The sequence below is a fragment of the Fundulus heteroclitus genome, chromosome 19 (genome assembly GCF_011125445.2).
Source record: "Fundulus heteroclitus isolate FHET01 chromosome 19, MU-UCD_Fhet_4.1, whole genome shotgun sequence".
Lineage (NCBI taxonomy): Eukaryota > Metazoa > Chordata > Actinopteri > Cyprinodontiformes > Fundulidae > Fundulus > Fundulus heteroclitus.
In genome coordinates, this window is record NC_046379.1 from 7,312,286 (window position 1) to 7,331,990 (window position 19,705).

General features: G+C 40.3%; 2 protein-coding genes across 4 annotated transcripts; one reads left to right on the forward strand and one right to left on the reverse strand.

The window, feature by feature from the left end:
* Positions 1 to 1,078: 1,078 nt before the first annotated feature.
* mrpl35 (mitochondrial ribosomal protein L35) lies at positions 1,079 to 5,298 on the forward strand. The gene is made up of 4 exons (XM_012864484.3): positions 1,079 to 1,171; positions 1,368 to 1,533; positions 4,806 to 4,950; positions 5,034 to 5,298. The coding sequence occupies exons 1-4, from the start codon at positions 1,141 to 1,143 to the stop codon at positions 5,214 to 5,216; spliced, it is 525 nt and encodes a 174-aa protein (XP_012719938.2). The 5' UTR covers positions 1,079 to 1,140; the 3' UTR covers positions 5,217 to 5,298.
* Positions 5,299 to 7,468: 2,170 nt separating this feature from the next.
* On the reverse strand, positions 7,469 to 19,114 carry reep1 (receptor accessory protein 1). 3 transcript variants are annotated; one of them, XM_012864533.3, is made up of 8 exons: positions 18,970 to 19,114; positions 16,884 to 16,956; positions 16,723 to 16,799; positions 15,633 to 15,753; positions 15,104 to 15,217; positions 14,412 to 14,571; positions 10,656 to 10,915; positions 7,469 to 8,439 (listed from the first exon to the last, which is right to left on the reverse strand). In XM_012864533.3, exons 1-8 carry the CDS (start codon positions 18,999 to 19,001, stop codon positions 8,368 to 8,370), a joined length of 909 nt encoding a protein of 302 aa, XP_012719987.3. In that variant the 5' UTR covers positions 19,002 to 19,114; the 3' UTR covers positions 7,469 to 8,367. The 3 variants fall into 3 exon arrangements, with proteins under 3 accessions (XP_012719987.3, XP_021173187.2, XP_021173189.2); XM_021317512.2 differs by having other exon boundaries at positions 10,644 to 10,915; XM_021317514.2 differs by lacking the exon at positions 10,656 to 10,915 and having other exon boundaries at positions 18,970 to 19,111.
* Positions 19,115 to 19,705: the final 591 nt, after the last annotated feature.

Genomic DNA, 19,705 nt, shown 5'->3' on the forward strand with positions numbered 1-19,705 from the left:
ATACTCTGGACATTCTGAACTTCAAGGGACATTGGCAAAGTTTAGCAGTAGGGACAAAAAAGATGAACAATTACTGTAATATTCTGAATAAAACATAGTTTGGTGCAGGATTAAAGAAGAAATGCATATTCACAGAGGTCTGCTGAAAGTATGGAGGACCTAAACTGACAGAATTAAAAATAAAAGCAGTATTTAAATGGACCAATAAATAAACCAATACATGTGAAATGTAACAATTAATTTAAAAATAAGAAATAATTTTATATTTATTCATCTATCTTTGTTTAAAATATCCCATTTATATATTTTACCACATGTTTTATATCTAAAGGAACCTTTAATTACCTCTGTTTGTTTCTAATACACAATTTATTTAAGCATTTATTCTTAGATTTTCTGGGTTTTTTTGTTGTTTTTGTGTGTTTTTCTTTTCCATATTGATACATTAATGCCTCTTTTATCTCGCACAGGACTTTTCCTACTGTTTTTTCACCAGAAGCCTTTTTAGTTCCATGTATTTTTTTGTCTCCTTTTTTACTTTCCCTTATGCATTTCTGCCTCATTATGAAAATAAGATGGACTGTCCCTGGTTGGGTCATCTCCTTCAATCAAAAGTAAGGTTCTGTGTGCAGATCTGTTCCTTCCAAACTTTACGTCAGCTGCTTAGAAAAACCAAACACGGGCGTGCATATACAATCTGTACATGGATCCTTCACCTCCCTTTTAATTAAACAGGTGGAAAAAGGCTTCTGGGGGTTAAAAGCAACAATATAATAAAAAATAAGGGGGAAAAAGATACATAAATGCATTTTTAAGTAAAAGAAACAAAAATGTTAAATTAAAAACAAATCCTTTAAAAAATAAACAAAGAACAAAAATAAAATAAGGGTAATATTCTAAGCAAAATGATACAAATATTTATATTTTTAAGTTGTTCTGTCAGTTTTAAATGTATTGGTTTAATAATTGGTGTGTTTATGCTTTTATTCAGTTAATTTGGACCTAACAATCTGAGAATGTGAAAATAACTGCAGTGTTCAGTAGTGAACGCTAGGGGGCAGTGATGAATGCTCAGTGTTCATTCACAAGCGAACGAACGAGGTTTGTCCAAGCAGGACACCGTACATTTAGAGACAAAACATGGCGGCGCTGGTGGCCCGAAGGTTGTCAGGTATGTTTCTGATGTTTTCTTACATTTTGGTGTTGTGTGGGTTAAATTAATCGTTTTTAATGCTGTTAATGTTACTGTAATACACGGTTTATGCTCTGACGGCTTCAGTTTAAAGGCTCAGGGGATTGCTGAGGCGGGGAAGTTGCGTTTCTTCTGCTCTGTGCTTCTGATGTTGCCTCTGACTTTCTACCAACAGGGCTGCTGAGGCCTCTGTCCCGCTCCGTCGGAACCAGTCCTCTCCAGACCCGTCAGCTGTCCTTGTTCAGCCAGCGTCAGCCTCTCTTCGGAACCGCTGCGGCCGCTGTCTGCGCTCCTGTCCGCTACGCTGCGGCTCAGCCTCCCCGCTGCTCGCTGCTGCATCGGTAACATCTTTAACGGGATTTTTAATCATCGTTTTTTTACACGCTTGTCTTTTTTTTTTTTTTTTTTTTGTAGCTGTGTACGAGTAGCATTCACTCAGAAATTGGCTGAGAAAACAGTCGAAGGTTGCACCTGGAAGGAGGAGCTCTGTGGTCTTTGTAACTCCCACCTGTCAGCTTTTAGCTCTGGACGTATAGATGGGGATTCAGCATCCAGGGGACAGGAGGCAGTGAGAAGATAATCTTAAAACCGAGCACCCTACAGAGGGATGTAAAACCTGTGTAGCAGTGGCCTAATAAAAAACAAAAAACAGTGGGTGGGCCAAATAATTATAATTGAAGGTAAGTTTATTTGTAGGTTCACAATACAAGCGAGGAGAAGGGACCATACCCGTTCAAAGTGAACAGTCTATGAATTGACATTAGTAAAATATTCATCAGCACCCCTGTAGGATGACTTGGAGACACAAGCGCGGCAGCATAACTGAGTCGTTCCAATAAATGGTGGCAGCCTGTTGAGGTCATTATGGTCGTTTCTGATAGTAATCCCTCCCAGTGCCGTCGCATCATTCATCCATTTAGTGAATAGATTTAAAAAAGGGGGGAAAATGCGGTTAGTTTGTCAGCAGCTCCACAGAAACTTCTACAAAAAACAACCAAACTGAAATCTTTTTTTTTTCCTGAATTTAACAAGAAAATATTACAGTTGACACAATCTCTGAATAATAAGATGGTTGCTTCAAATGCTGCAGCTTTATCCATGATCCAGCTGTTCATTTTACCCCCACCCCCCATTCTGCTCATGCTCTTACTGTTCAATTACATTTTATTTAAATGCTCTTTACGAAGTCAATTCCATCAAATCCCACAGACAGGTTGGTCAGAAAGTTTCCTCTCTAAGGAAACCCAGCAGGTTGCATCAAGTCTCTCCAAGCAGCATTCACTCCTCCTGAAAGAGCGTAGAGCCACAGTGGACAGTCGTCTGCATTGTTGATGGCTTTGCAGCAATCCCTCATACTGAGCATGCATGAAGCGACAGTGGAGAGGAAAACTTCCCTTTAACAGCAGATTTCACAGAGAGACACAATAAGAGAGATTAAAAAAAAAAAAAAAAAAAAAAGCACAGTTACAGTTTAAAACGTTCGTCGTCATCTTTCACAGCAGTGAGTTTGCCGTCTCAGCCTCTGACCAGACCAGACATTATTTCTCCTCTATTTCAAAGGACGCCTCTAATCGCGTAATTACGCATGGCTGAGTTTGAAGTTGTTGTCTGAGCAGACAACGTTTTATGTTTCTAGTCCAGGCTGACCCAGTGAGGCGTAGACTGCATCCCGTTTGGCCTTTAACCCACTAGCTGTAGTCTTAAAGGGCAGGAAATAGCATTGTTACTTGTGTAACCCCAGATTCTCTGGAGTATAGGTGCAGGGCTTTAATCTCTGCGCCTCACTGGTTCCTAAATGGCGACAGAAAGAAAACAAAAAAAAACATTTGCAAACCGATTGTCTGGTCCCAGCAGAATTTATTGTCAATTATATTGGGCCGAGGTGGGTGGAAACAATCTCTTTTTTTTTTTTCAGTGCTGAGTGATTTATTTTTTTTTTTTTTCCCCCACCACTTGTAAGACCTCATTTTAAATGCTTAACTGTTTTTAATAATTAAAATTTGTCTGGGTGATTAATAACACATTAATTGCTGCTTCACATGGACTTTAAGTGACACGCTTCCAAAGAATAATTGTATACTTTTGTTTTACGAAAGCAATTTGATTGAGTGGGCACTGGTACAAAGGTCCACCCATAGCTACCCCCCCCCCCCCACCCCCGGCTGTGTAGTGAGCTTGGTCTTAATACCCGCCTGTGACAACAACTGTAAATTGAACAGCTATGGTTCTGGCAGCATTTCTGGTCAGCATTGCAACTCCAGTATTTATGGGTGTCGGCACTCCCGTCTCTCTGAGCAACTGAGTCCCCAGAATAGTTCATATCAGTGGGCTGTGGACTGGTTGTGTTAAACATAGCAGCAGTGAATGGAAGCAGCTGAAAGTCTCACTTTTCCTCCACACAATCAAGACAAAAACAGCCTGTCCTGCCTCTCGAACATCATCAGTTCAAGAGTTGTTACTTCAATCTATCTGTTATAGCTGTGACAATAAACTGGGCTTTATCCTTGTAATGGAGGTGTTGGTTATAATCCAAACTTGTGACCTCTAAAGGACCGTATAAGGCATCTGATTTAAAGAATCAATCTCCCCCGGTTGTCCGGCCAGAATAATTATGGTAGACGGCAGACACACTCATGCCACTCTTTATTAAGAATCCTGTGTTCAGGATGATGTTTATGGTTTCTACAAAAAAAAAAAAATACTGAAATAAAGTGCAATAAGTAATCAAACAAACAAAGCAAATCTAATGCAATCTATCTAAGATCACAGATAAATATTAAATGGAAAAACAAATGTAAATAGAACCAAGATAGTGAAAGAATTATTGAAAATGACACAATCTGTGAATTTAGGCTGCAATGAATGTAAAATACTGCTGTTCATGTCATTTCTCGCCAAATACAAAGATTCCAAACCGTCTTTTTTTCCCCCCCAGTGTCCTGTCTAGCAATGTGGCAATACAGATTTTGCTTTTACAAGTGGAGTGAACAGCTTTCGCCATAGTGCTCCGCTTGATTTATGCATGTGAATAGCTTTATTGTGATTCCTGCAGGGAGAATTTCAAATTATATGGACACTACAATGGGAGAGTAAAGGAAGAACAAGAAGAGAAAAAAAAGAAAAGAAAGAGAAGAGGTGAAAGAAAGAAGAGATATAGGGGAGAGAGTGATAAAACCTTCTCCGTCTGCTCCATCACCTGGAAAGAGAGATGCAAAAAGAACAGCACAACCAACAGACATAAAGCAACAGATACAATCAAATAACACCTAGATGCCATTGCTAAATCATATGTACTATTATTTAAGCTGGCATGTGTAAAGTGAAACCTGAAAAAAGAAAGTGAAAAAACATAAATAAATAAATAAATAAATTTCAGGCTTTCTGTATATAAGTGAACCGTCTTTGAACGTCCCATTGGGCGTAAACGAGGGAAATGAAGGGAAATTTTGGATTTCCAATGGTCTTCAAATGCACCTTATGAACAGCCCTCATCCATCAGGGTTGAGCCTCTTCATCTCTTAAATGTATTATTACTGTGGTTTTGTAATCCTGGAGCAAAAATAGTTTTACGGCAGCGAGTCCCTGAAATATCGGAGCTGTTTTTCCGTTTCAGGGTATCTGCACTGGTTCCCAGCCTGACCTGGCAACCCTGCAGAAACCTGACGTATGTCAGCCTGAAGAAGGGGAAGAGGAAAACGGTGAAAGCGGCGACGGCGCGGTTTATGCGGCTGCACTGTGGCCTTTGGATCAGACGGAAGGTGTGCCCTTTTTTATTGCCTGTTTAGAATCTCTGGTTTCTGTTTGGTTTGCATCTAACGAAGGGTCTTTGGCATCCGAACAGGCTGGGTACAAGAAGAAGCTGTGGAAGAAGCTGCCCGCCAGGCGAAAGCGTTTGAGGGAAATCGTTTTCTGCAACAAGACTCAGAGCAAACTCCTGGATAAAATGACCTCTTCTTTCTGGAAGAGGAGAAACTGGTTCCTCAATGATCCGTACCAGAAGTACCACGACCGGGTCAATCTCTGAGTGAAGCCGTCTGCTGATCCTGTATTTAACGTAATGATGTCAAACATCCATGCTGTCATAAAAATAAAGCTTCTTGTCAGAACACCTTGTATCTGTTCTTTTGTAGAAAACGCGACAGAAACCATCAAACATGAAGCCTTGGTTGATTTTTTTTTTTTTATTGTCCATTTAAATCAACAGTTATGAATTATGACACCATCGCATCGCTGCTTTCTGTTTTGAGCCGTTCTCAGCTACAAAACTAAAGAAATTTAACATTCTGGCCTGCCAGAAAAAAACAAAGGACTGAGTTGGATTTATAGTCATGTGAGTAATTCAGGACACCCCCGCAAAGACTGATCTCTAACATTTCTGGACATTCAGATATTTAATTTCAGTTATATTAAAAATTCACAAAATTTAAATGATTAAAAACTAAAGAAAAGAGCTTTGCAACGAAATGGAAATGCTGGTTAAAAAAAAATAGCACAGCCCCACATTTATTCCCACCTTATATGGTTAAAATTGCACACACCTCACATTGCGTGCAGACGGCTGTTGAGTTTAGTAGGGCTGTAAAAGAAGTCTCAGATTTATAAAAAAAAAGTCGTTAACCGCCAGGAAAATAACCTTTGCTCTCTAATAAACACCATGGAGGTCAGATCAACTTTTGCCAGTGAGAACGTAGAGAAGCATCAGCACAGATGAGTAAAATTCAATTGTTTGGGGACCAGAAATGAGGATGTGTTAGAGAGCGTGACAAAATACATAATTTCAAGAAGAAGCTCCTCTCGGCTGGGACGTATGGAGGTGGGAGCGTCATGGTTCTGGGGATGCTTTATTCCAGCGGGATCAGGCCAACTCACCATCACTGAGTCAACCATGAATTGTCCCGTGTGTCAGAAAGTGTTTGAGGAAGATATAAGACCGTCTGGAATTAAAGCTCCAGGAAACTGGAGCTTTAAACAGGAAAATGACCCAAACCCTGCCAGGGCGTCCACCTAGAACTGACTGAAAACTAACAAATTGAGAGTCCTGGACCAAATTAAAGCCCATATCCTGATCTTACTGAGACCCAGTGGGATGTCCACACTGCAAAAACGGATCTAAAAATAAGTAAAATGTTCTTAAAGTTAGTGTATTTGTCCTTGATTTAAGCAGGTAAAAAAGATTATTTGCCAATGGAATGAGTATTTTTACCCCCTAAAATAAGATAATTGGACATCCTGCACTTGAAATAAGGTGATGGAGATGAGTTGTTCCTATTTTAAGTGCAAAAATCTTATTCCATTGGCAAATAGTCTTATTTACCTGCTCAAATCAAGGACAAATACAATCATTTTAAGAACATTTTACTTATTTTAAGTTCTGTTTTTGCAGTGCAGAAACACACTGAACATGCAGGAATCCCCTTTAACGTCTCAGAACCGAAACCCAGGAGTGAGGCAGACCTTCCTCAGACTGATGTGTGCATCTCTTTGGAGTAATTTCAGCCAAAAGGTGTAAAAATCAGTGGGTAGGGTGTCCTGACACATTTCTGACATATGCAGTTTAACACGGAAAACAAAGTCTTTTCTTTTGTTTAACAGCTAAAAAATCACTTCCCCTTGGGGTGTCCTCATTTTTCTCACATGACTCTAAAATGTCTGAGGACGCAGGTTTCTCTGTTCTACGGCCAAACAGTTAATCATATTTAATGTTTTGTCGACACAGAAACTAAGCCACAGCAGCTTGACGCAAAATCCTCAAACGTTCATCAGAAATTAAGATCATGCAGGGAGCTTGAACGTTAAATGCAACGTGTGGAAAATCACCTCCAACACTAACACTGACGGCACTGACACGTGATTAGAAACACCCTCACTGCAAAAAGGGAACTAAAAGTAGGTAAAATCCTCTTGAAATTAGTGTATTTTTCTTTGATTCGAGCTGGTAAATCATTCTATCTGCCAATGGAATAAGATTTTTGTACTTAAAATAAGAACAATTCATCTCTATCATCTTATTTCAAGTGCAGGATATTTAATTATCCTATTTTAGGGGATAGAAATTCTCTTTCCATTGGCAAATAGTCTTATTTAGCTGCTCAAATCAAGGAAAAATATACTAATTTTAAGAAAATTTTACTTACTTTTAGTTCCCTTTTTGCAGTGCTGCTTCTTCTCCACAATTTAATCCACTAAAAGAACAGATCAATGTGCGCAATAATAAGTATATCTACAAGATCAGAGTGAAAGGATGTAAACAGAACAGTTGTACCTGAGAAGCTTCAGTTTTTTTTTTTTTTTTTTACCATTGTAAGAGATACAGATGCAACCATGTAAAATTACGGCACACCAACACAGTGAAAATCAGGTTTGGGCTCAGAGAAAACAGTAGAAGAAGAGCTGTTAATCAACACGGCGGCTCTGGTCGTCAGGAGGACCAACGAGAGGACGCAGAGCCGCCCGGCTAACAGCAGCCAGTGATTTCAGCCATTTGTCGTTAAGCAGTTTTCAGCGTTAAGTCCTTCAGCGACTGACCTGATTGTAGTGATGCATTAGTTGTGATCTTAATGGAAGAAATCAAACCCTTAGAGATGATACTTGATAAGGAACCTAAGCCACAGCTACGTCTAAGGGCAGTGATGTAAATTAGGAATATAGTGCAAATCATTTTGGGGCGTCTGCCCACTGAGAGACAGAGAGAGGGAGGTGAATGTCTGATAAGTGGACTGATTGATCATTTTAAGAACCAAAAAAAAAAAAAAAACACAACCTCAGCTCCTGTTTCAGTGCTGGGCTCCGATCCCCGTGATGATCTCCTCTAAGGTACGTTCTGCTTCATAAACACCAAGACCGATGACGAGGAACACACATGCAGCCGCCTCCAATATAGAAAAACAACCAAAGCATGAGATAAAAGTCCACAAACTGTACATCAATACATGTTTAAATGCAAAGTGTCTGTCAGCATGGAGCTCGTTCACTCATCCGACCAAACCTCTTCTCTGTGAACGTCGCGAGCCACCGGGGGTATATGCTGTGGACTGGGGATCTTTGTAGGTCACTTTGGTAATACGCCGTGCCTAAGCAGGGCTGCTTCAGTCGTGGAGCTTCTTGCCATTCGTTTTCTTTTTCTTTTTTTTTTACTTGTTGCAGCAAAGGCAGCTGGAGGAGACGCGAGGACGGCTTCACATGGCTTCACTGTTTGAAGAAAGAGCACTCCTGGATCTGGTGAGAGGCCTCAGGACTCTAAGAGGAGGCTGGAAGCACAGAGGCAGACGGAAATGCAGTCAGATTTAGTCGCCGCGTCCAAAGTGCTGCTGATTTTACTGTTTTTATTAGTAAAACCCACATGTGAGATGAAACTAGTGCTTTAAAACGTTTGTCTGCCTGTAAAAGGTACAACTTGTTTAAAGCAAAGGCAAAAATCGTAGAAGTTAATTTAAGCCTTTAGTTTAAAAAAAGAGGGAAAGGTTTTACAAAATCTAATTAAGAACTGATACAGTATTATTAGCATCAGTTCAAGATCAAACAACATGAAAACAGTAATAATCTACTATAGTAAAATACTGTTTCTGTATTTTTATCTTTCACTGTACTGTATCTGCATCGTCAACAAAGTTTTTCCCCCCTAAGGAACAAATAAATCCTACAACTGTTCAAAATTGCTTATTTTCATTGTTCTAAAATTTGTTCATATCATTTTTAACCATCTGAAATTTCCTTATTATTATTTTTTATATATATATTTCTTTGTATCTATTTTGGGCATCATTCTTTTTTTTAATTTAGCCTTAATTAACAACAAAGACCAGCCTTGGTCATTGCCACTCAGAAGCAAAAGCCTCAAAGTCATCAATAAACGTCATTCTGTTCCACAAAGCATGAAAAATACATTAATACAATCATTTAGCAGGGTAAAACACACTGGCAGGCACTCAATGTCAATAATTTACTCCGTTTGCCTCTCACACAGCGGGAGAAATTATATTGAACGATGATAATGTTTTCCTCAGTAAATGTATATCTAATGGGGCTGAAGGTTTTCCATTAGCAGGAACTCATGATCAGAAAACAGCAAAGAGCTCTCTCAAGATTTCCTCAACCCTGTTATTGCGAAACATAATGACGCCGTTGGTCACAGGTGGATTTATGAATTTATGAACTCTACAGCAAGCACGACTGACGCCATCATCCAGAGGCGGAAAGAACGTCATTACAGCTCTAACCAGCTTCCCTTTGTAACATTTCCCACGGAGGAGTCAAAGGAATAATCACAGGAGATTTCAGAGAGCCAAGAACCTCTGATAGAAAGCTTCAGAATGACCTGGAACCTGCAGGTATTCACCACTGAACCAACATGGCCGCTTCGCAAGCTCACTGCACAAGACTCCACTGCTGAAGGAAAAGCATGTTGATGCTGGTCTAAAGTCGGCTGGAGAGCATTTGGACAAGCCGGTGAAATACAGAATCTAGTCAAGTCAGATGAGAGCAAACCTTCAAGATCTGCAGAAAGTTCTGTTCAGAAGGACGGGTCAAAATCCCACCTGGGCAATGCGTCTCAATTCAGTTCAGTTTATTTATGTAGCACGTTTAAAAAAAAGGCTTTTTGATTGAGTACTACATTGATTTCAGCAAAGGTGTACAATAATCGTTCCACTATATTACACACAACTTGATTTATGGACTGTTTTTGCGCTGACTGTTGTATGTGTGGATTACTTCAGTTGTTGCCAACATCTGGACAATATGTCCATCAGTAATAAATATGCAGTTAGCGCAAAACGTAAGGAAATTTGTGTTTGGCTTATTTTCTTCTTTGTGAAAAAGCGCTTCTTGGCGATAAATCTTCAATCTTCATCTCCAACAGATGCATTTTTTTTCTCCCTAAAACACAGGACTATTTAAAGGAAAATAATCAGTAAGTAACTAACCCAACACAAATTTCCTCATCTATTCATGCTGCTGAGAAACACTTTGACTTGTTAAATGCACTGCAAAAAGAGAGCTAGAAATAATAAAGAAAATTCTTAAAATTTGTGTATTTGTCCTTGATTTGAGCAGGTCAATAATATGATTTGCCAATGGAATAAGATTTTTGCACTTAAAATAGGAACAATTCATCTTAATCATCTTATTTCAAGTGCAGGATGTCTAAGTATCTTATTTTAGGGGTAAAAAATACTCATTCCATTGGCAGATAATCTTATTTACCTGCTCAAATCAAGGATAAATACTCTAAGTTTAAGAACATTTTAATTCCGTTTTTGTAGTGTGCTTGATGCCCCCCCCCTCCACGTTTCAATGTAAATTCCCACGAGGTTAGTGCATCACTGCAGAAATCCTGCGAGCATGATGGGTAAATACTTCCAAACCATGATGCTCATCTGAAAACGCAGCGGCAGGAGTTAATCTGTTAGAGAGCGGCACTCTCATCGGGCAGCAGCTGAGCAGCCACGCTCACCGGGCTGCGTACCTCCGGGGCTTTCCTCCTACTCATCCTGAGCTGCGGGGAGCTGGACGTGGCCCGCACCTCCTTCCCCGGCCCTTCCTCAGACCGCTCCTGGGCTGCAGGAGCATCAGGGGGAGCGGGCGTGGAGGGAGGGCCGGGCTGGGGCGTCACAGACGGCGTAACGGGCGTGGACTCAGACTCTGAGCTCGGCTTTGTTTGGGGTAGAAACTCTGCCGAGTCCAGCTGCTCCAGCCCCAGCACCTCATACCCATCCATGTCAAAATCTGCACCCAGGAGAAACAGACGTTGGTGGGCGGGGGCGAGGAACGGATGAGACGCGTCTCCGGCCCCGCTGGATCGGGTTACTGGCATAAAGCGGCAACTTGTTTCCGTGTCTGCTGGAGGGTTTAAAAGCTCGGATAATAATATGTTTAGCCGCTGGGCAAAAACACAATGAGGCAGAAAGCAACTTGTTGGCGCACAAACAAGCATAACAAGGCGGACATTATTCACTTTCTTCTGTTCTTCTTTCACGTGCCTGCATTCTGCCTGTTGCAAAGGCCGACTAGCTCATCATATCTCTGTCTTACCTCATACAGTGATGTAATAATGAAAAGAAAAACACCTTCTAAGCTCCTAAATTGTTGTCTTAGTTTGGACACATGAGGGAAAAAATACAGTTTTTCCTAAAATTTATCTTAAATTCTATAAATTATTTCTGTATTCAGCTTATGATTGTAACTCTGTTTGATAATTTTGATCACCATCAGCCTCATGGTTTAATTTAACTGCCATCCCACACACCATGATCCAACTTGTGTTCATCCGCTAGATAAAATGCACTGCAAAAACGGAACTAAAAATAAGTAAAATTTTCTTAAAATTAGTGTATCTGTCCTTGATTTGAGCAGGTAAATAAGATGATCCGCCAATAGAATAAGATTTTTGCACTTAAAATAGGAACAATTCATCACCATCATCTTATTTCAAGTGCAGCATGTCTAATTATCTTCATTTAGGGGTTAAAATACTAATTCCATTGGCAAATGATCATATTTACCTGCTCAGATCAAGGACAAAAACATTATGTTTAAGAACATTTTGCTTATTTTTAGATCCGTTTTTGCAGTGTGGATGAATGTACCTGTCAGGGGCTCCCCTGAGCCACAGGGACGAGCTTTAAGGAAATTACACACCAATTTCAAAACACAGCTTCACAACCTTGGCATTAACTTGAATGTAAAGAAAAAAAAGCAAAATATTTCTATGATTTAGGGTCATTTCACTGAAGGTTTAGTGTTTTCTCAGACCATCGATCGTGTGGAAAACGCGACACTAGCATAAAACAAACCCTGTTCCCCTGACGTGAAACTGGGGATGAATCGCTGCTGCTGCTATGTGGGAGATCTGTTATCAGACGGTCAGACTGGTGGTCCTGTGAGGCCCGGCCCGGCCCAAACAGGAAGTCCAGACTAAGGTCTGGGGAACAGTCAGGAAAGCAGATCCACTGAACAATATCTGAAAAGGAGCCTGAACAGGAAGACATGTCTGCTTGTCTTGAGCCATCCAAGCTGCAGCAGCATGAAGGATCCCCAACGAACCGATATTTACCTGAAGGCTGTGTGGGGAGGATTGTACACTGGTCTGGAAAAAGTATTCACACCTCCCAAACATCTCCCTGTCACTCTACAGCAGCAAACTTCTGCGTAGGTTATCGGGATTTTGTTTTATAACCCAACATATATCCCTAAATTCAAATCTAATCCAGACAATTGCCTTCAGAGGTCACCTCCTTTATAAATAGCATCCACCTGTGTGTAATTTAACATCAGCATCCCGAAGACCAAGAAACCCAGCAGACATGTCAGTGTGAGGAGACATTTGGAGCAGGGTTAAGTTAAAAAAAAACATCTCAAGCTTTGAGCATCTCCATTGTACAATCCATCATCTGGACATGGACAGAGGATGGACCAAGAAGTCCTGTTTTCATAAACTGCATTTTTTTGGGGCAGTATTTAAAATGCTGTCTGGTGGAAAACTAATGCTCATTATAACCCTGAATATACTATCCCCATGGTAACATACGTTATTGGTAGCATAATGCTACACTGCAAAAACGGAATTTAAAATAAGTAAAGTGTTCTTGAAATGATTGTATTTTCCTTGATTTGAGCAGCTAAATGAGACTATTTGTCAATGGAATAGGATTTTTGCACTTAAAATAGGAACAACTCATTTCCATCGTCTTATTTCAAGTGCAGTATATCTAATTATCTTATTTCAGGGGTAAAAATACTTGTTCCATAGGCAGATAATCTTATTTACCTGCTCAAATCTAGGACAAAAACACAAATTTTAAGAAATTTTTTACAAATTTTTACATCCGATTTTGCAGTGTAGGTGGCGCTTTTTCCATGAGGGAGAACGAAGCTGGTCAAAGTAGGAAGGAGTTAATTCCTGGACTTGAGACAGAGATGGAGGTACAACTTTCTGCAGGATGACTACCCTAAATCTAGTGCTATGTTGGTTTCAGATTGAAGCGTTTACTTGTGTTAGAATGGCCTAGTCAAAGTCCAGAGCAAAATCTAATTAAAAATCTGTAGCAAGACCAGAAAATTGATGCATGCTTTCTATCTAATCTGATTGAATTTGAGCTTTTTTTTGCTAAGAAGAATGGGGGGAAGAAAATTAGCTTTAACTGAGCAGTGTCCAAAGTGTGGCCCAGGGGCCATTTGTGGTCCTTAAAATACATTTATGTGGCCCTTGAACCATTCAACAATGATACAAATCTGGCCCTCCAGCAAATGAAGTTGGTGGAAATCAAAATGATTTGCAGTTTTCAAAGATTCAATTTTTATTGATAGATAGATGGATATATTTTTTGTACAACCCAAATTATTTTAGTTTTTTTGTCTTTTTTCAATTTTTATTTGAATGCTTTTGGTAAATGGGGCCAAAAACATTACATTTACTCAAAAGGAGGCTTAGGTATTCATTAAACTTGGTTAAATACAGCTGGAGGTTTCGTCTTTGTTGCTGGGATTAGACTAAAAACATTTTCTCGACCGACAAAAACAGCGGTTATAAATGTGGAAAACGGAAAGTAAGGAAACAATAAACCGTTTTTTTTTTTGTTTATGCAAACATCCAAGCCCCTTTTTTGGGCCTGTAATGATTAATTTTCTTCTATTTGATTTCACTAAAATAATTACACGTTAATCTATTGCTGAGCTTTTGAAAAGGCCATCATTTTCAGAGTTTTATTTGCAAAAAAAGAAAAAGAAAAAAACCTTTAAAAACCTGCATAATTTCCTTTCTCCTTCACAAGTATTCTGTACACCCCTCTGTGCAGGTATATCACATTAAAAGCCCAATCGAATGCAACAAATGTTCTGGCTATAACATGACTTTTTACATTGATTGGTGACCCTGCACTGCAAAAAGAGAACTAAAAGTAAGTGAAATTTTCTTAAAATCAATGTATTTTTCATTGATTTGAGCAGCTAAATGAGACTATTTGTCAATGGAATAAGATTTTTGCACTTTAAATAGGAACAATTCATCTCCATCATCTTATTTCCAGTGCAGGATTTCTAATTATCTTATTTTAGGGGTACAAATACTCATTCCATTGGCAAATGATCTTATTTAGCTCCTCAAATCAAGGAAAAATACACTGATTTCAAGTAAATTTCACTTACTTTCAGTTCCTTTTTTGCATTGTGTAAAAGCCGCTGAGTGTTCAGTTTGTGGGCCAGCAGAGCGGTAAGGATGTCTCACCCTTGTAGCTCTCTGACTTGCTGCGGATGATAGGTCTGGTTCGGTGCTGAGCTGCGGCAGGCTGGGCGGCGCTGGTTCCGCTCTCAGCTGGATCGGACTGGTAAGACGACAGATCCTGCATGCTGAAACTCCGTAATCTGTCTGACAGAACGCCTTGACCCTACATCAGAGACACCGGTTTTTTTTATTTATCACCAGCAGTTATGAATGCAGAAGCCTATTGGGCATTTTGGGTAAAATATATGCAGTTATGAATTTGATTATTGAATTTGTGGGAGGCCAGAAAACAGCAGGTTTCATCCTTTAGTCAATCCAAAAAAAAGTAAAAAACAAAGCTGTAAAGTAATGGGCGGTTGTTAAAGCCGTTATAAATGTGGAAAACGGAAAAATTAGCCCTTAGTAAACGCCCATTACTAAGGGGTGGACCTGTTTCTGTTGAATTTGCATGTTATCTAAGCCATTACAAGGCCTTTGTTTGGACAGTAGTATAAAGCTTGGTACTCATCATTACTCCAGACATTTTTTTAATTGAGAAAGCTTCCTGGAGAGGAAGCGAAACGTCTTCAACTACGGAAAACAAGTCCAGTTGCTTTGTTTTTTACTTTTTTTTGGAATGACCATGACCTGGATGACTGAGAATCTTCACCAGCATCCTTTGGTCCATGGAACCTGGAATCATGTGTCTGCATTACCTTTGCAGCAGCCATTACTGCAGCTGTGGCTGCAACATTCAGTCCTTTCCTCCCGAAATGCACCAGTGTGTCGTAGCTTTTGTCTTTTGCTTGGCAGATGTACTCATCGATGTCCTGAAAATAAAAAGCAGATGTTCCCTCGTTACCAGATCGCAGCTTCCTCCATCATAACCCTGCGGGCCGCTGCTTCTCTTTAACCTGTGTGACTTCTTCTGATCCTGAGGAAACTCATTTATCGGTTTCCGGAGTTAACCTTGAGGACAAAAAGGCCAAGAGAAAATGGAAAAGCAGCGTGACATTTCCTCTCACACGCTCAGCAAACACATTTTAACAGCTAAAGCGGCAAAGAAAATGAGCACAAAGGGGCCTCTGTCCGTTCGGCAGACTGTTGCGAACGACGCTCAAACTCTGTTGGTCACATCACCTTCCACCCTGCGGACTGAACGCGTTCCTCCACTGAAAAACGTAGAACTTTTAAACCCACCAAGAGGAAACGAAGCAGGATATCACGGAGGAAAAGGGATTTCACCTTTTCTTTTGAGGAAAGCGTGGGATGGACAAACTTCCTGTACAGCACACTGGAGCCCTTGGTGTAAGGGGACAGCAGCCACACCACGAAGGCGATCTTCAGTTCATAGTAGAAAGGAAGCCTGCGAGGAGGAAAACATGTTCAAACAGAAGATATTTTCCTTTGAATATAAGCATTTTAAGATCTCTTCCAAATACAGTTAAAGCATTCTCATACTTTCACATTATCCCACCTTATCCTATGGGATAATGTCATGGCTTTGCAAGCTTAGGTTAATTCAAAACATTTGAGCTAAATAGAGGAACGTCTTTAACGCAACGTCTCTTTTGTGACAACGTAATAATAAAAAACATAAATAAATCAGGAAAGATATCAGGAAGAGAACCGTAAACCTCCAAATGTTATAAAATGCTTGAAGACGCCACATTCATCTGTTAAAATAATTCTGCAAATATAAAATGTTTGCTGATTTAAAGTGCAATGACATTGGATCCAGAGATTTAACGTGTTTTTGTGCGAAATGTATGAATTGACCGCCAAAATAAAAGCAAAAGCAGCTGGTAAGAGCGCGTTACTCTCTACAGTAAAATAAGCCCTGTACCAGCTTGGGCTAAGAAGCCACTCAGCAAAGAAGAAGCAACGTATCCGAAAGCAACACATAAAGCCTTGTCACGTCGAGTAAAAGCATTCAGGGACAATAACCTTGATATTTGGAGACATGTCCTGTGGTCTGATGAAACTAAAATGTCATATTTTTTTTAGCTCTAATGATCCCTGGTGCAATTTGGAGGAAAAAGGGTGAAGCTGCCCAGCCTGAGAAGAGCATCCTAACTGTGAAGTAAGGTAGTGGCAGCATCATGATGTGGGCGTGTTTTGTTGCATCATGAAAAAATAAATCTCAAGGCTTCAGCTGGGAAGTTAAAACTTGAGTAGAAAATTAGAAAATTTATTTTCATTATTTTGCCATTTATCAAATAGAAATAATTTTGCTAATCATAAGTAATCTAAAACAGGAAAAGGCTTAGTCTGTTTAAATGTTAGACAGTGAGGGAAAAAACTGATGTTTTCGGCTACACACGAGACGACTTACCAACAGAGAAACAGATCTGTAAACACCTCCACCGTAGTGAAAAGGGCAAATATTATCCAGTACATCATCCATTTGACCTGAAATACCGAAGAACAGGAAATGCAGTCACACAGAGCAGCTGTGCACAAACCAGACTGAACTTTCCCTTAAACTGTACTTACATATTCTTTCACATCTTTTGTCTTCACTGCCTTATAAGACGAGTATGCAGGATAAAGCGTACCAAAAACGAGTCTGAAGGACAGAAATGGTTCCAATTATTTAATTAACTGTACCGTCCAGATGTGTGTGAATCATATAGAATCAGGACATATTATATCTGACGTCTTCAAGTTAAACTTAATGTTAAAAAAGGTGCCATAAATGATTGATAACTGTGTAATTCTTAAATGTATAGTGTTAGAAAATGTTAGAAAAATATATCTCGCATCAGCTCTGCTAGCATATATACCCTGAAGGTCATTGTGATTTGTCTTTTAATAAATATATAATACATATATAATACATTGCACTCTAAATAGATAGTGTCTGTCATTCTTAATTCAAGTAGCTAAATGAAGCAGTTTCTGAAACTTAAAGCTGTCTATATTTTTGGTTCTTTGGAAATTTAGCTTATTTTGTAGGTTATTTACTGAATTTTAAGATTCCCAGAATAACTTAGACAAAAAGAAAATACACGGTTGTGCTCAATTTAGGATTAAACCAAAAACAGAAAAAAAAACAAGATTTAAAAATAAGATTGTTTATCTTACACTGCAATACGAGAACTAAGTGAAATTTTCTTGAAATTATAGTTTTTGTCCTTGATTTGAGCAGGTAAATAAGATTATTTGCCAATGGAATGAGTATTTTGACTCCTAAAATAAAATATTTAGATATACTGCACGTGAAATAAGATGATGGAAATGAATTGTTCCTATTTTGAGTGTAAAAATCTCATTCCATTGGCAGATAAGTTTATTCACCTGCTCAGATCAAGGACAAAAACACAAATTTCAAGAAGATTTAACTCATTTTTAGCTCCCCTTATGCCGTGTACATGTCCAAATCTAAGATATTTAATCTAAACGAGTGCCAAATGATTTGCAGCGCTGGACTGCAGGCTGGAGCATCCTGCAGAACTGCGCCGTTAACCGATTTGCCTTCCTGCTGAGTCAAACACCACATCATGGTCAACAGCTTTTTTAAATATAGCCGACCCAAAGGAAGATTTGGCTTTCCAAGCTTCCCGGCAGGCAGAAGACAAAATTAGACTTCATGTGTTGTATATTTTTCTCTACATTTCTCCAGATTTGCAGCAGACACCTGTCACCCATGCGTGCACAGAGACGTGCTGCATGCTGTGACACAAACAACCAGGACCAGATCAGATTACTGACCCACAACCCAACACAACACTGCTGCCGGCCCGGTCAGCTAACCAGCAGAGTTCAACCAGACAAGGACAGTCAGGATATGAGCTCTGGCCTGCTGGAGCTGGGACATGCACCGATTAACAGCCGGGGCTAAGGAGCTCCAGCTTGTAACAGGATCTTATGATCTAAATTTAATTTCTGCTCTGTCCTGAGCTCGGTGGCCCAGCTGTTGATGTCCTCCCAACACCTCACTGTCATTTTTACTGTTGCAACAGTGCTTTTATTGGTGGGAAAAAAAATATTAGTGCGCAGACTTTTTTTAGGGTGTTGCATTGTAACCGGAGAAGGCTGAGCGAGCCATCCCCTTTGTGCCGCTTCCAATCTGGGACACAAACACCGGAGGACCGCTCCTGTTGTCCAGACGCTCAAGTGACATTTTAGGCTTCATCACCCGGATGAGGTGACCCACTGCCAGCAGCACAGTACGGCTATAGATCAGCTGCTCTGTCGTGTTTTGTCTGTTATTAACAAATCTGCCCGATAAACACACAAAGAGATCCTGGCTGCTGAGCGCTGGCATCTGCCTCAGAAATAGAACAGGTCCGCAGGCCTGGCTCAGCTTCCTGCTCGGGGTCCAGACTGCAGCCCTGCAGAAAAAAACACCCTGCTCTGTTAAAAATTAATAGTCCTTCACCCGATCTGCTCACACATTAACATCTGATTCTGATCAAATCGGGCTGTCGCGGGGGATTGCGGGGGGGCTTGCGGTGCGCGCTCCTTTTGCGCCGTTACGGAGATCTGCTCCAACCCCCGGGACGCGTTTCTATTTCTAAGCCCCTGACACAAGGAAGGCATACGCGGCACGAAACGAAAAAACAAACAGACGACTTACACCACAAGTCTAGAGATGATCCAGGAGACCATTGCGCTGGAAAGGCGACAGGACGCGCTGTCTGCGGGGAGGAGTTTCCTCCAGATGACAGGCGCGTCCACAGGCGGCGGCGTCTGGACGCACACAGGCTGCAACGTGATGCATGCGGGATGGGAGGCGAGGCTGCAGCTCCATAGATGGCACTGTTGCATTGCACGGATCACAGGCAGACCACCGAGGCTACATTTCTGGTTAAATGCGTTGTGCACGCAGCCTCATAAAAAAAAAAAAAACAACGCACCCCTGACAAACTCTGAAACACCCATCAAATATATTTTAATGAGAGACAAAAAGGATCCGAGTTAATAGTGAAAACTCCGTCCAAACAAACCTTCAGCTGTGTGAAAAAAAAGTAATTGCCCCCCTTTTGTAAAACAAAAATCCATTGCGATTAATCACATTTTTTGGTTCGATTCCAGTAGTTGGACAGTCAGACCGGAAGAATAAAAAAAAAAAACTAAATAGGTCCTGTCTGACAACAGGAAGCAGGCCCAAAGATCTAAAAAACAACAAAAAAAAAACTGACATATCATGCACCAATCTAAATAATTTCAAGAACGGAGAACTGGAAAAAAAACAGGGAACAGTGGTGAACCTTTCAAGGAGGCGCCAGCTAACGCCAAAATGACTCCAAGAACTCAAAGGTTCAGTGGGGAGGTCATTAGAGAACCCAGAACAACACCGAAGACACCGCAGG